This window comes from Taudactylus pleione, unplaced genomic scaffold, assembly GCF_031769625.1.
Source record: "Taudactylus pleione unplaced genomic scaffold, aTauple2 ptg000353l, whole genome shotgun sequence".
In the NCBI taxonomy this organism is placed as follows: Eukaryota; Metazoa; Chordata; class Amphibia; order Anura; family Myobatrachidae; genus Taudactylus; species Taudactylus pleione.
Window position 1 is genome coordinate 1,427,157 of NW_028284754.1, and position 14,965 is coordinate 1,442,121.

The following is a 14,965-nucleotide window of genomic DNA, read 5'->3' on the forward strand; positions in this document are numbered from 1 at the left end:
CAGCTGGCCCAGCTATGCACCCTTTCCTGGGAGAGATGTGATGCTTTTGTATTGAGACTTAGGGGGAAGATGTATCAGACCTTCGAGAGAGATAAAGTGGGGAAGTTGCCTATAGCAACCAGTCAACTTATGTTATTTTATACACTCAGACCGTTTAACATGACCCGTTCCACAAGGTACAAAATGCTCTACTCCTAGACTTCCCAGCTAATTTATGATTGCAGCCACCTGTGTTGAAACACCTGTCTCATCAATTAACTAGTTCAACACAGGTGACTGCAATCATAAATTAGGTGGGAAGTCCAGGAGCAGAGCATTGTGTTCTTGGTGAAAGGAGTGATGTTGGAGGGTAGGTAGACTGTGCTATATAAATGGCAGCTAGAAGCTGATTGGTTGCTTTGGGCACCTTCTCCACTTGATGTTCTTAACTTGGTATTTTTGATGTTTAAATACAAAGTGTGAATATTTCCATTATATTTTATGTAATATTAGAAAGTTTAAAGCCATGTTCTCAGGGACACCGAGAGGGAGGAACCAAAATAACTGGAGGAAATGGCAGTTGTGGGTTAAAATGGGGACAGATAAGGTGGTGCCCTGGGACTTGCCCAACCACCACACCATTTGAGATAGATTATACAGAGGGGGGAAACAAGTGAGGAGGCACACTCATGTAGCCTGTGCACACACTGATAGGAAATTTACAATTAAATATAAAACACTAATGTTAAACAGAGATAAGTGAAGCTGGCTGAAACTTTGTGGGAGAAACCTTTTAATGCCACACTTTCTGCAGTGCTATATGGCATGATTACTAATGGAGATTCCTGGTGTGATATACATGATCAATTGTATTTTCCACATGACACATTGGTTAAAAGTTTGTCATAGACATTTGCTGGGTCATGGTCAGGATTACACTGATTTGTGACTAAATAAAACCAAATTAGCCAAGTAAAGGTGTCAGTAATGAAATATAGAATATAACAACCTTGCTCATAGGGGCAGGAGGTACAGTATGAAGTAAAGCTGTTCTACAAGACATTGGCCCTCATTCAGAGCCGCTCGTTAGCGGCAGTACGCTCGTTCCGAGCGATGTTTGCACATCTGCGCATGCGTACGGATTTTAGTACGCATGCGCGAACCAGTCAGTGCGGCCGAAAATCGTTGGTACGCAATATAGCGAGGGCCTGCTATTTTGAGTGACAGAATGAGGCGTATGTGGGTGGTAACAGGGGAAGGTGCTTGAAAACGGGGAGTGGAGATCCGAACGCAGGCGTGCTTAAAGGTCAAAACGGGCGTTTTAAGGGAGTGCATAATTAATACAGCAGCGTCATTGACCACGTCACTGGGTTATTTTATAGCCAGAACTGCTCGCAAATTTGTGGTAGCAAACACCAACCACAAGAATAGCGAGCAGTTCATACGCTGGTCGATGTACTCGATTAATCTAATAAATAGCGGATATGACGTATGGTGCGAGCGGCCAGGGGGCGTTTTTAACAAATAAACGAGCGTATGTTTTGCTCGCTCGTTCAGACTTAGAGGTGTGAACAGACTGCAATGTGCGTACGGATCATTTGAATAGCCACCCCTTGTTTTTGAACGAACGACCGCAAATAGCGAACGGCTCTGAATGAGGGCCATTGTCCACAAGGCAATACATGCTGTTTTTATGAGAAGTCGGAAGATTAATGTATGTTCATTCCTGTGATTAACTGTGGTTACTTAAATGGTTTGTAGCATTTTCTAAACTGTTACATATTTCTTTTCACTCTTACAAAAGATTATTGCTTTATTATTAAAATGTATTGTATGTTTTTCAGATTCATCTTCTTTGTCATCTTCTGGCTATGTTGGTAAGAATGTCTATTTACATTTTAACAATAATAACTGTAATTATGCCATTCAGCGTATCAATGTTGTTGGACCAAATTTCATCAAATACTGGTCTATTCTGATTTATGACAGTTTTAAATTCAATTTTATTTTTAAAGGTGGATAATAGAACTATTACACTTTCCACCCTGCTTTCACACAGTATTCATTTTGTTTTTTATTTCAAGACATGCCATGCTGCATTTTATGCTAAATACTTGACATTATTATTTGGTTTGCTGCTGTGCTTTATTGCCATGTTTTTTACCATCCAGACAAAGTGTTTCATCTTCATTGTCATAGCACTATTTAACTACTGATTTATTAATAAACATACTGTAGATCTAATATTCTCAATTTATCCAGAAGAAAGGAAGTACAGTCAGTGCCGACCCTCCCCGCGGTGTCACCAGGTGCGGGGAGGGACATTGTGAGCGTGGCGCAGCTGCATGACCCCCTGAAAAGGGGGTGTGGCCCCGTGCAAAGGGGCATGGCCTCATGGGATGGGGCGTGGCCTTGCGGCCCAATCCCTCTCATCCCATTTTTTTTATATTACTGGGAGGGGTGCAGGGGGTGCTGACTGCATTGTGTTGCAATGCCAGCTCCCTCACAGTGTCAGGAGCCGGGTGCTGCACTTAATACTACAGAGAGGACTCCTTCCTTACACACACACACAGCAGCAGGGAAGCAGCACCCCAGTCTGGATGCAAGTACAAGCTGGTCGGCGCCAGTCTTTATTGTACAATGACAGAAATATAAAGAAAACATAAATATAAATCCTAGTCCTGTCGGGGCACTAACTTCACAGGTAGTTCCCTCACTACCAGAACCTGGCAGGGCATAATGCCCTCGCCAGCAACAAAGCACAGCACAGTACTCACAAATAGGTTTTCCAAGTGTCTCTGAGCAAACTCCCTGTCAGCTCTCCCAGGTGAGACAATCAGCCCTCAACACACTAGGCTTATATTGGCCACTCTCAGGAGGAAAGCTTAACAAGCCTGTTACCAGGCTGCAAGATCCAAAACCTGGAGTGGCCGTGGGTGGAGCCCTCCCTCTCCTCTCACCCACAACCCCCAGGTCAAAAACCGGCTTTTCAAAAAGCCGAAACTCAAGCCTGCTACACTGCAGACTTTCTCCTGGGTGTTTAAAACACAAAAGACAGGAATCTGGGACAAATGTACCTGCCACAGACCACTTTACCAGTGATCCTATCACAATATATATATATTAAACTCCATTCACTGTGTGGGGGTACACTTTCTTTCATCATAACCAAGGTCAACAATATTAAACAACTGTACTTGGTAGGTGTAAAAAAACTTAGTGGAAAACACAGAAGGTGACAATAAGGATAGTGTAACATGGCCCTGAGGGCACGTTTGACACATTAAGGTTCCTTTGAAAAAACATTCACATGTCTAAAACTGTTTGATAAATACTTTTTTGGTGCCAAAGTATAAATGAATTAAATATAATGATCTATTTTGAAAATTAATGTAGCTAGAATATACAAATTGAACTAGCTGTGTAAAATCCATATGCAGGTTGCTTATACTAAATGCTGCTGAAAAATATATGATGACTAAAAATGTCTTTCATTGCAACATTGTAAGATAGGCTTATAAGACTTTAAAAGCATTCCAGTGATATACTCAAAAGTATTTTACCTAGTATAGAGAAAATTGATATAATGATATGGTGAGTTTTTTTTTTTTTTGCTTTTAACACTCTGGCCCCTCACAGGTCAATATGATGTAAATTCCTATGACTCACAAGATAACTTATTTTGAATTGTTATAAGCATAGGAAGCCCTTTTGGTTAAAGTATATACTGTAGCACAGATGAGTGAACTAAGAGCCTGATTCAGAGCCGGACGCTCTGATAAGAACGCTCGCTCTGAATCAGGGCCGTCCTACCTAATATTGGAGCGGCCTCCTGGCCATTCGCTTAGCTGTGGGTGACCACCCACAGCTTATGCAAGCGGCCAAAAAGATGGTCGCGATGGTCAAAACCATCACGACCATCGGGCTTGTTGGCCCTGGAGTGCTTTTGGCTCTATCAGAGCCAAAAACACTCCCACTGACATCACTAGTAATGTCAGTGGGGCCGGACCCAGACGGTAGTAGTTCCCACGGGAACGCCTCCGTCTGACCAGCCATGCCCCCGGCACGCCGAGCAAAGGGCCGTGCTGTCACGCACCATCGACAGCACTCCCCCTTTGGTGCGAGACCCGGAGCGACCGCTTCCCCATCGCTATCAGGGTCTCACGCATGCGCACTTGGGCAACATCGACCCGCTTGCAAGCGCTCAGCGCTCGCGAGCGGGTCTGAATCAGGCCCTAAGAGCCAGGCCAAGTTTTCTACTAGCTTGTTAACAAAGTCAGGAAATCCTTAGCAGATTTGTTTGAGTTAGAGCCAATCTTTATATTAATTCAATTATGGTTACTTTATCACCAGGACATTTACAGATGTGTCTAGCCTCAATATGGCACGCAGTGCGATATGCCTGGTGTGAGTGAGCCACTAGGTCCCGTGCTACTCTGCTAGCATTGGTTTTCTTTTTTTTGCAGGAAATGCATCTAATTTGCAATACCATGCATCAAGGACGCACCCGCAGACTGTGCTGATTAATTAGATATGTGACACTTGTATATCTGTGTGCATCTAAGTCTGTTAATGGAACTTGCAGGGGTACTCAATCTGTGCTGGACTTTTCGCTTCACATCGCTGATTTTCCTGGGACAAAGTATCGCCGTATTCAATTAAAAGCTACGAAAACTGGAGCCGGCGAAATAGGATCGGCGAAAATAAACGGGATTTACCTGGAATAAACTGTAGGACCCCCTAAAACTGTCAAAACATGGGGGATCACTATGGGTACCCTCGTTTTAGCCTGCAAATGAAAGTCAGGGTTTTAAATAGCCGCGGCAGGTGTTGTTTTTCCAATATTGCATAAGTGATGCAGAAGAGCACTTAGGTTATTTTTTTCATTTTTTAAGTGGTCCCATCAAATTTGGGGTACATGAAAATGGCATATTTTTATGTCCCTATAGTAATTTTAAAAAAATTCTGCAAAAATGCACCTGCCGCTAATAATCTATTCTAGAAAACACCTGCCGCATACTTGCAGACTAGCCCTGAACCTATTTCCCTATTTTTAAACACTTTTAAAAAAAAAAATTTCACCACAATTTTTAAATAATTTTTTTGGGGTGTCCCTAATATTTTTTTTTTACTTTTTTTGACAAAGTTTATTTTTAAATGACATTCCCAGGGTTGCAGGCTATTTTTTTTAAGTTTGCACCCCTAAACCCCAATTCTGCACTTTTTTTCGCCACCTATTCAGTGGTGAAAAGTTATCCCCGTTTTTTTTCAAAGACTTTTCAAACCTGCGAAAAGTCTTTGAAACTGAATACGGGGATAATTGAAATCGGCAAAAATGACGTTATCATCAATTTTTGCTCCAAATTGAATACCCCTGTTGGTGTAGAAAAAAGCTGCTGCATCATAGCACTTTGTATGCTGATTGATAGACTCGGTCGCACACATATGTACAAGTGTCACTTACATTATCAAATACACACAGTCTTCTGATGTGTCCTAGTTGCTACGTATTGTGAATTAGATGCATTTTAAGCAAAAAAAAGATACAAAAAGATTCCCGGTGCTTATGGGACCATGCATGCTGAGAGGGGCTGTTTGGCGCGACTGCAACAAAGAGGAGGGAAGACGCATATTGTAGATTGTACAGGTTGAGTCTCCCATATCCAAATGTTCCGAAATACGGTATATTCCGAAATAAGGATTTTTTTTAGCATGACTGAGATAGTGAAACCTTTGTTTTTTGATGGGTCAATGTATATTAACCTCGTTTAAACTAGCACAAATTATTACAAATATTGTATACAATTACCTTCAGGCTTTGTGTATAAGTTGTATATGAAACATAAATGAATTTCATGTATGTACACAAACTTTGTTTTAGCCACAAAATTATTGAAAATATTGTATAAAATTACCTGCAGGATGTGTGTATAAGGTGTATATAGAACATAAAAGCATACTGTGCTTAGATTTGGGTCCCTTGCCCAAGATATTTCATTATATTATGCAAATATTCCAAAATATGGAATATTCCGATTTTCTGTCTGCAAATGTAAGTTTAACAAACAAACAGAAGATTCTTTGTAGGACACACTTGTGACAATTGTAAATATTAAAACTTAACTTTTATTTTTAAACAAATAATATGATTTCAAAAGTACAAAGGTAGACAAACATATAAAAACCCCTAAATATAAACAATATTCTCGTTAAAGAGAGACTAGGGATGAAAACATGTCCCATACGGTAATTACTTATGATGTGCTTAATAAATGATTAATATTGTAGTAATTTATAAACATAGAAAACAAATTGATAATTGTGCGTGTTTTTATTTATTTTTCCATATAGTAATAGTGATATATAACCAAAAAAATCTCTGATAGTGAAATGATATCTGCTTAGAATTAGTAGAGTCCTTACTCAATGTGAAAATTTCTCAACAATTTTTAGCAATATTCCGGGCAAGGTCACTAAAAGGAGCTCTGCACTTAACTGTAGGAATTAGAACTTTTACATGTGCCAAAGTGTATAAGATAAAACACCACACATAAGAAATTTTGACCAATAAATACCTCAGCAATATATATGTTAGAGATATACCGCTACTGTAGTATATACCTTTCTCCATGGGGAAATTTGTGTATTTATTGATCACAAAGGTGGATGTCGCTCATAAAATACAAGTATAAGTAACTCATATAAGTAATTTTGTAGAATTAGTACAGTATTCTATTCCATATGTTTTGATGCCTCATAGTACGAAACTGATCTGTATGCAAACTCAATAGTAATGATCTATTCACAAATAATGAGCCCCAATTTTTTTTTCTATACCTCTATATTATGGGCAATATTGACAATCAGCATAAATAACAGCAATTTAGCCCAGACAACATCAATTAACTCACATTCAATACTAAATATTAATGCACAACACAAGCCACTGTTAATTTAGAAGACTTAGGGCTTAATTCAGAGATGTACGCTAACCCGATGTTTAGTGCTCATCTCCGATGGTTGGAGGAAGGTGTACTACGCATGTACAGCCCTCCGACTGTTAGTCTGCTTGCAGTGTCTCCCATCTGCAGCCTGATTAACAGGCTGCAGCATTTCGGAGGAGGAGCGTTGGAGTTCCCTGGCAGCGTTTCCGGGAATGGGGGTGTGTCACCCCCGTTTTAAGGGACTGACGAGGACAGAGTCTGCGTGGGTGCATGCAGACTTCTTGGTCTTGCAAGCTGCCAGGACCTGGCCAGGCTGAGGGAAACTTTAGCTCCCGCAGCCTGGCCGAAGGAACATCGGCAACAATCATGATCGATGGTAACAATTGTACCGATGGTGACCCCAGGCTGCGACCTCAATTGCAGTGCTGGTATCACGCAAATGCAGCAAGGAGGTGTGTGACACGACCTTCTGCATCTGCATTTTAAATGGACAGAATTGCACAGCCGCTTGTGTGTGCTTGTGTGCTCCATCCATCTCTGAATCAGGCCCTTAGCCAGCTAATATAGACAATGTATAATGTATTTGCACAGATCCATAGGGTGCAGCTTGTGTATTTCTTCTGCTGCTTCACTGATTTCTATGCATTGGTCAGTGCAGTGAGAGAGCAGACACAGGCTTCCTATGTGGAAGCAATACAAGTATTGCATCTGCTCTCAGCTAATATCTCCAAAGCAGTCCTGATGTTACAGATGTGTCCTCCTACATCCTTGCCGATCTTGCTACAAACGTGCGCACACATCACACCATGCGATTTCCCACAGCAGCAAATGCTACAGTACACTATGGGGTGCACTGCGATCACATCATGCAATCCTATGGAGTCATGGGAGCAAATGCAGTGCACGTATTCGCTCATGGTTGCACTCCTTGCACCATGCATGGTGTGATTTGCCACGTACGCAGCAATGATGCAAGAGGACACATCTGTTTTTACATTGCAAGGCTGCAAATGGGGAATCGAGCTGGTGAGCATCTTATTCTCACTCAAAGTCATGTGAGACTGACAAAGGATTACCTAGGCCTCAAAAGGTACCTTAGACCAATTCAAGGGCTACTACATCCCTTTAGCTCTATCTCAGAATAATTAAAATGTGCTAATATGTTAATAGAAAAAGGTTATGGGGACATACTTTGGCCGAGCTCTGTGCTAATAAACTAGAATCTTTCATAATCTGTGGGTTTTTCTCAGATCACCCACACTTAATTCTTTTAAATATACTCACCAGTGACTGTAATTTAAATTTGGTGGGCCATCTGTCTCAATCCATGCAGCTAGAGGAATTGAACAGGTCTACATCTTATCTCCCTGCAACATGGGTTTGACTGCACAGTGCTACAGATATTGTACTGCTACAGCAGGGCTTCTTGCCTTCTGATACCTGAGAGGTGGTCCTCGATGGTGTATTGCCTGCCATAAACAGCAGTTCTTCTTCATGCTAAGCCCTTTGCAGCCCAGGCACTCAACATCTATGGGAATTTGTTTTGTATGTCCTCCTCTCATCCCTCTAGAGGAGATCTCCTGATTACTTCTGCAGAGGAAGTCAGGCACCTCAGACATCACTTCAGCCTCTATTGGGACATCTGACACCTGCAGCATCATCGTTGAACCATTGGTGCCACAATTTTTGGACAGAGCATGAAGCTCCTAGTGAGATCTCTTTGCTGATATAAGTTATTGGTTTATGCTGCAAACAAATCCTAGCTCCTTCTGAGGGAGCAGGTTAATGCTGAGCAGAATTGATCAGCCTGGTGGGGCACTGGAAAACTGTGGCCTACAATACAGCTGTTTCCCATCACTTAGACAGACTCATCATTTTGTTGCTTTCAGCATTCTTCACAGCACATCGATTATGCATAGTAATCATTGTTAATACAGTATAACTACCGCAATCACTCAAGTGCAAAACCCTTATCAAAGACTCTAAAAACCTCCACCATTTTGACATCACTTGTATTCTGAAGCAATTATTGCTAATCTTTGTATAATTTTAATAATCTAATCTAATAATTTAAGCCTCTACCTAGACCTTCCAGGCCATCTTCTTTGTGGTATGATTCAGACTTATTAATCAGCCTTATATATTATATATAATGACAAATGCACCAATCTTGATTTTGGTTCATGCTTCACAGGACAAATCTGTGTTGTTTTTTTCATCCACATGTACAAAAATCATTTCACAGCCTTTTGGCTGAGATCAAATACAGATGCTTATGTATACTGTACTGTCTCCCAGTAGCTAATGGGCCAACACATGGTCCTCTGGCCAAGATACTGCCTGTCTGAAGCCAACGGTGCTATGTGCCCTTGTTACTGCCAAAGCCAAGGGTGTCTGAAACTGCACTGGTGATGGCATGCACCTTTGCATATACAACAGCACTTTGTTTGCACTATGCACTTTCAGGAGGGAACATTTTCCCTTTTCAATTTTCATTTTTGTCCTTTCACCACATCTATTTATATTTTATGTGTGTGTTTTACATTTTTGGAGGGCTTTTGGAGAAAGACTCTTATGGGTTGGTGTCCTCCCAAGTTATCTAAGGCTCTCTCTTTCTTGGGAGAGCTGATGAATCTCTTCATGAGGGAAAGCTTCAGCCAACCCTGGAAATAAAAGGATAATCCAGAGCTTTGTGACAGAAGAAAGCCAGAAGACCCTTGCCCCCTACGGGGCATTTAGTATCAGTGGACAAGAATGTCAATGTGTCCCCCCTAACTTTGGGGTGAAGGATCGCCTGAAAATTATTTTTTCTTTCACAGGACCTTTTGGTTTCAGGGAGACTCTCCTTTTGGAGAGTGTCCAAAGAACCAAACCCCCAGCACAGTTTTTGCACTGCACTGCATTATTGAAGCAGATGCTGCTGATAGCAGAATGTATTCTACAATCCAGTCTCCCTATAAACATTTAAGCTTTAACCAACAAATATTCAATTGCAGTAGGTGCTCCAGTGGTATCTAATTAAATCTTTTCTAAAAGCAGCACACCAGAAGGGAATGGCTAATGCCTTATTTCTATATAAACAAAAAACTAGAAAAACCTGGGAGCACTAATGGATAAATTCCATCATCCAATAGGAGATGTAAATATTACTAATTACAAACTTAAATTAAAAGGGAATAATAACCATGATATTTAATGATAACGCAAATTCAGACAAAAATACAGCTATAGCAAAATAATGGGATGTTCCTGTCACAAAGTAGCAATATAAACATATACAATAAATTCACTTATTCAGAAAATAGATACACAAGTCAAAGTGCAGTTGATCGAAGTAAACTTGATACTGAATAAAGAACGAGTTGAAAAGTTAGTTTGCTTCAACAATGTTGCAAGTAAAAAGTAATCAGACAATGTCTATAACATAGCGCTGCTCGGATGATATGTACCCATGATATTTTACCAGTGTATGTAGTTTTCATATGGCTATGTTGATAACGGGCTGAATGCCAGTCTCACATTGTGAGAAATATCTAATCAGAGTGTGGAGGTTCTTATGGACCATAACAATGGTTTAGGTAATCATGGAAGTTAGCACCCGACTGTATGCTCCAAAACTTGCCTGGCCGGGTGAAACAGATATTGATGCTAGCTGAAATGTTAGTGCTGCCAGGATATGAAGACATACTAAAGCGTTTCTCGGCCTCATATTAACCAGCCATTTCCTCTGAGGAAACGGCCGGTTACTATGAGGCAGAGAAACTCGTTAGTTGCCTTCACTCTGACCTCTCTTTGATAAGTTTGAACACTTATATATACTCCAGATATCCAGGTTTAATTCCAGCATTTAGCCACTATGGTCAACAAGGTTTTTCAACCTTACAACGACAACCATTGTCTGAAAGCACTCACATTTAAGCCAGCATCAATATCTACTTGACCCGGTCGGAACAAGTTTTGGAGCCTATAGTGGCAAGCTATCTTCCATTATTACCTAAACCATCGGTATGGACCGGAAAGAACCTTAACATGCTGATTAAACATTTCTCACAATGTGAGACTTCATACTGCCTGTTATCAACATAACTATATTAAAACATTGTATGCTGGTTCAAATATCATGGGTACATATTGTCCAGGGCAGCGCTATATAACAGACATTGGGCCTAATTCAGCTAATATGCATGCAGTTCAACTGCTATGATATGCTAATCCATTACTAATACATTGCGATTGCAATGCCTTTGCAGGACTGCACAGGGACGCCTACTTTACTTTACACACATCCGTAAATCTTAGCAGAATAGTGAAACCATCGGTACAATTGAGTACCATCGCAGCCACAAACACAGTTGCACAAGCCCTGACCTTCCTCAGAAATTGCCAACAGCCACGGACACTAGAGTCCTCAAGCTGCGTAGGCTGTCGCAGTGGATAAAATATGACACGGTGGGCAAATGTACTGGCATTCCTTCGTTTCCCCGAACACCCCCCCATCACCACCCACAAACAGCGCTTCCTGTCAATCACTCCGCGATAGGTCTGCATAGCCTCTGCGATTACAGTAGCTGGTTCGTGCACGCACAATGCAGTACATGTGCAGAATGCAACAATAGGCCGATTGTAAGCGTATTAGCAACTGTGATCCAAACAGAATCAGGCCCATTGTCTGATTACTTTTTCCTTGCAACATTGTTCAAACAAACAAACTTCAACTCAGTCTTTATTCAGTATCAAGTTTACTTCGATCAACTGCACTTTCACTTGTGTATCCATTTTCTGGAAAAGTGAATTTATTGTATATGTTTATATTTCTACTTTGTGATAGGAACATCCCATTATTTTGCTATAGCTGTATTATTGTCTGAATTTGCATTATCATTAAAATTCAGGGTTATTATTACCTTTTAATTTAAGTTTGTTAGTAATATTTATATCTCCTATTGGTTGAAGGAATTTATATATTAGTACTCCCAGGTTTTTCTTCTTTTTTTTATTTAAGCTTTGTCTATATAACTGGTTCTCAATTACAGGCCTTAAAGAACCACCAACAGGTCATGTTTTGTGGATTTCATTAATCATGCACATATGAGTTAATCTAGTTTGCTGGGTCAGTTATTATCCCACCTGCTTCCACAGACAGAAATCCTAAAAACATGAGCTGTTGGGAAAACTTGAGAGTGATGGTGCATACACACGTAAAGATTTTCTGTTCAACCATCCAACTAGTTGATTGGTTTGAATGAAAATCTGGTAACGTATGGGAGTAAATGATGATCAGCAATTTGCTCCTAAATGCCAGAAAACAGATGAAAATGGCCGTTCAGACAAGTTTGTTAAATGTTTGATCTAAACAATTTGTTCAAACAACAGTTTTTGGCCATTTTCCGGTGTTTGGGAGCAAATTGCTGAATGTCATTTGCTTTCGTACGTTACCAAATTTTCATTCCAACCAATCAACTAGTTGGATGGTTGGACAGAAAATCTTTACATGTGTACCCAGCCTTAAAGTTGAGCCAACCTGTAATTCTGTTTGTTATTGGGGATTAAGTGGTTTTCTGAGGAAACCGCTGAAGCATGTGAGGGATTGACCCCATCAGCATTTCATATCACCAGCCAGTTATAAGTCCTGTAAGTGGTATCAGAGCACCTACACCCCTCTTGGTATAGCTGCACACTGGGGAAACTGCCAGCAGCTGAGAGGAGAGGTTGCTCACAACGATGATGATTTTACAGCAGTGGTAACTATATCCATTTTTATCTATCTAGACAGTATTGGACACTACTTTTGGGTGCAATTACCCTAAGTCATATGTGGAACCTACTAAGGTGAAAGAGACTACTAAATCCATTAGTTAGCTACAATGATCATACTTAATACAGTCCATCATTGCCATCCACTGATGACTGTTTTACTGGATCAATGCTGACTACAACTAGCAATGCAGCAGGACTTTGCATCCAATTGGAAGGAATTCCACAAAATTATTTTTACAAAGTATTTATTTGTTTGAACAGCATCTCTCAATAGTTTCCTGTGTATTCATATTGTGATGATTTTTATATGATGCTATAGTTATAAATGCTTTTTAATGATATAACCTTATTTTGCCAGCCTGTGAATTATTATTATTATTATTATTATTATTATTATTATTATTATTATTATTATTATGTTTTATTTTATATAAATAAAAGCATTTCTTGGTTAATATATTTTCTGACACTCAGTGCTTCAATTTACTTGACTCAGATAGGAGCCTGTCCTGGCAATGAGTATTGCAGCAAAGTGATAGCTATGAGGCCGCACATGAACAGTATGATTTTGCGAATCACCAGGAGGGGGAACGATCTTCTGATCCCTCTCCAATGCTGCCCTCCTGATACAGACACAATGCCTAACTCCATCTGAAGATAGCATTAACGATCTGGGGAAACCTCCAGAAGACTAAATTGCCCAGATTGATGAGGACTATAATTTGCAGGGTTAATTACATTAAACATTTCTTAAATTGCCTCAATCCTTAAACCATAGATTTACCTTAACTAAATAGACCCCTAAGGCTTAATGAAGTGTATAGTAAATAATATAATTTCTACAATTTCTTTTGTTGACAAAATGTCTTCTTCTTTTCAGACAAACGTCCTTCTTGTGCTCTACTTGGCCTTGTTCTCTTCCTGCTGACAAAGGCTGCATTTGTTTAACATCTCTAGAACAGAAATTGCTTTTACATGATATGCACTATACTATATATAATGTTGTGCTGTTTTTAAAATAGAATCAAAGAGTGATATGTATGATTATTCTCTATAACCGTTCTACTATGTATTGGTCTGGGATTGGATGTTCCTCACATTCATTCTTATAAGCTACTTTACTAGGGGCAGGGAGGTACTAACTAAGACATTGAGAAAGTTAAAAAGGTTGATCTAATAAAGACTCCATTGAAGTATTTAGTCTACCTATAGCCTTCAAAAGAGCAGCATTTCATAAAGGATCAGACTATTTTAAATTAAATCTTTAATAAAGCTTATACTTGCCCAAGAAATTAGCCAATGTTTTTGTTTTATTATTATGACATCTGATATGGATAGTGAAAAATAGTATAAGGAAAAATGGATAAAGCAAACTTATACACATTGTTATTTAGCATTAATAGCTTATCAAGATGGTTTAATTTATAGTTTAAATGTATTTTAATTGTCTGCTGTTGTTTACCAGAAAAAGTGCTTGTATCAGAATATTGCAATATGTAGCAATATGCTTCAACAAACTCGGCTACATCTACATGGTGCGATATAGCAGCCGATCCGATGGATTGCAAAAATATCGCTGCTATATCATACCGTGTGTGGGCATGATATTGGCCAATGCGCGCTCTCATGGGATTGCACAACGCTCTTCCAGATCTTTCTGCATGTTCAGTTGATCTGGGGGAGTGATATACAATCCCATGCTGCGCTATGCGGGTGGGGGGTGCTGGCATATCGGGAGGTCGAGGACCGCCCAATGTGTCGCACCATGTATGGAGCCCTTTAATATGGTAAAGCTTGCTGACCAATTACACTCAATCTACAATTTTATTGTTTACTTGTAAATGTTAAGAAAGTACCTGGCATAAAGCCATGATGAACCATTAAGATGTATGTTTTCATATGTATATACATCATTTATGTTATAAAGCTTGTGAGACCATCTGTCAGTCTTTGTTGAACTGCCATCCATGCATTCATTGTATCAGCAAATCTTTTAAATAAACAATTTTACTTTCGCACCTCAACTATACACTTGTGGACATTCATATTTGGATCAAAATAGATTTAGAAATCACAACTTAGAAATACCTTATGTAGGAGATTCTGAGGAAACAAAATACAGCTTGGTGTCGAACAGTACTGGGGTCATTGGCGTGATTCCCGCCAGGACCCTTTATGTGTGGGGTTTGTATGTTCTCCCCGGCTTGTGTGGATTTCTCAAAATCAAAAAAACATACTGATGCTGTATGTTAATTAGTCTTAGAAAATTAACCCTAGGGTGTGTG

General features: G+C 39.8%; 1 protein-coding gene across 1 annotated transcript in view; it reads left to right on the forward strand.

Annotated features, from left to right (window-relative positions):
- The window catches only part of LOC148508605 (uncharacterized), a 653,608-nt gene extending 638,904 nt beyond the window's left edge, over nt 1–14,704 (forward strand). Inside the window, exons 30-31 of the mRNA XM_088444305.1 lie at nt 1,824–1,856; nt 13,561–14,704. Coding sequence (XP_088300431.1) covers nt 1,824–1,856; nt 13,561–13,628 — 101 coding nt within the window. The 3' untranslated portion in view covers nt 13,629–14,704. The remainder of the gene's footprint in view (nt 1–1,823; nt 1,857–13,560) is intronic.
- Nucleotides 14,705–14,965: the final 261 nt, after the last annotated feature.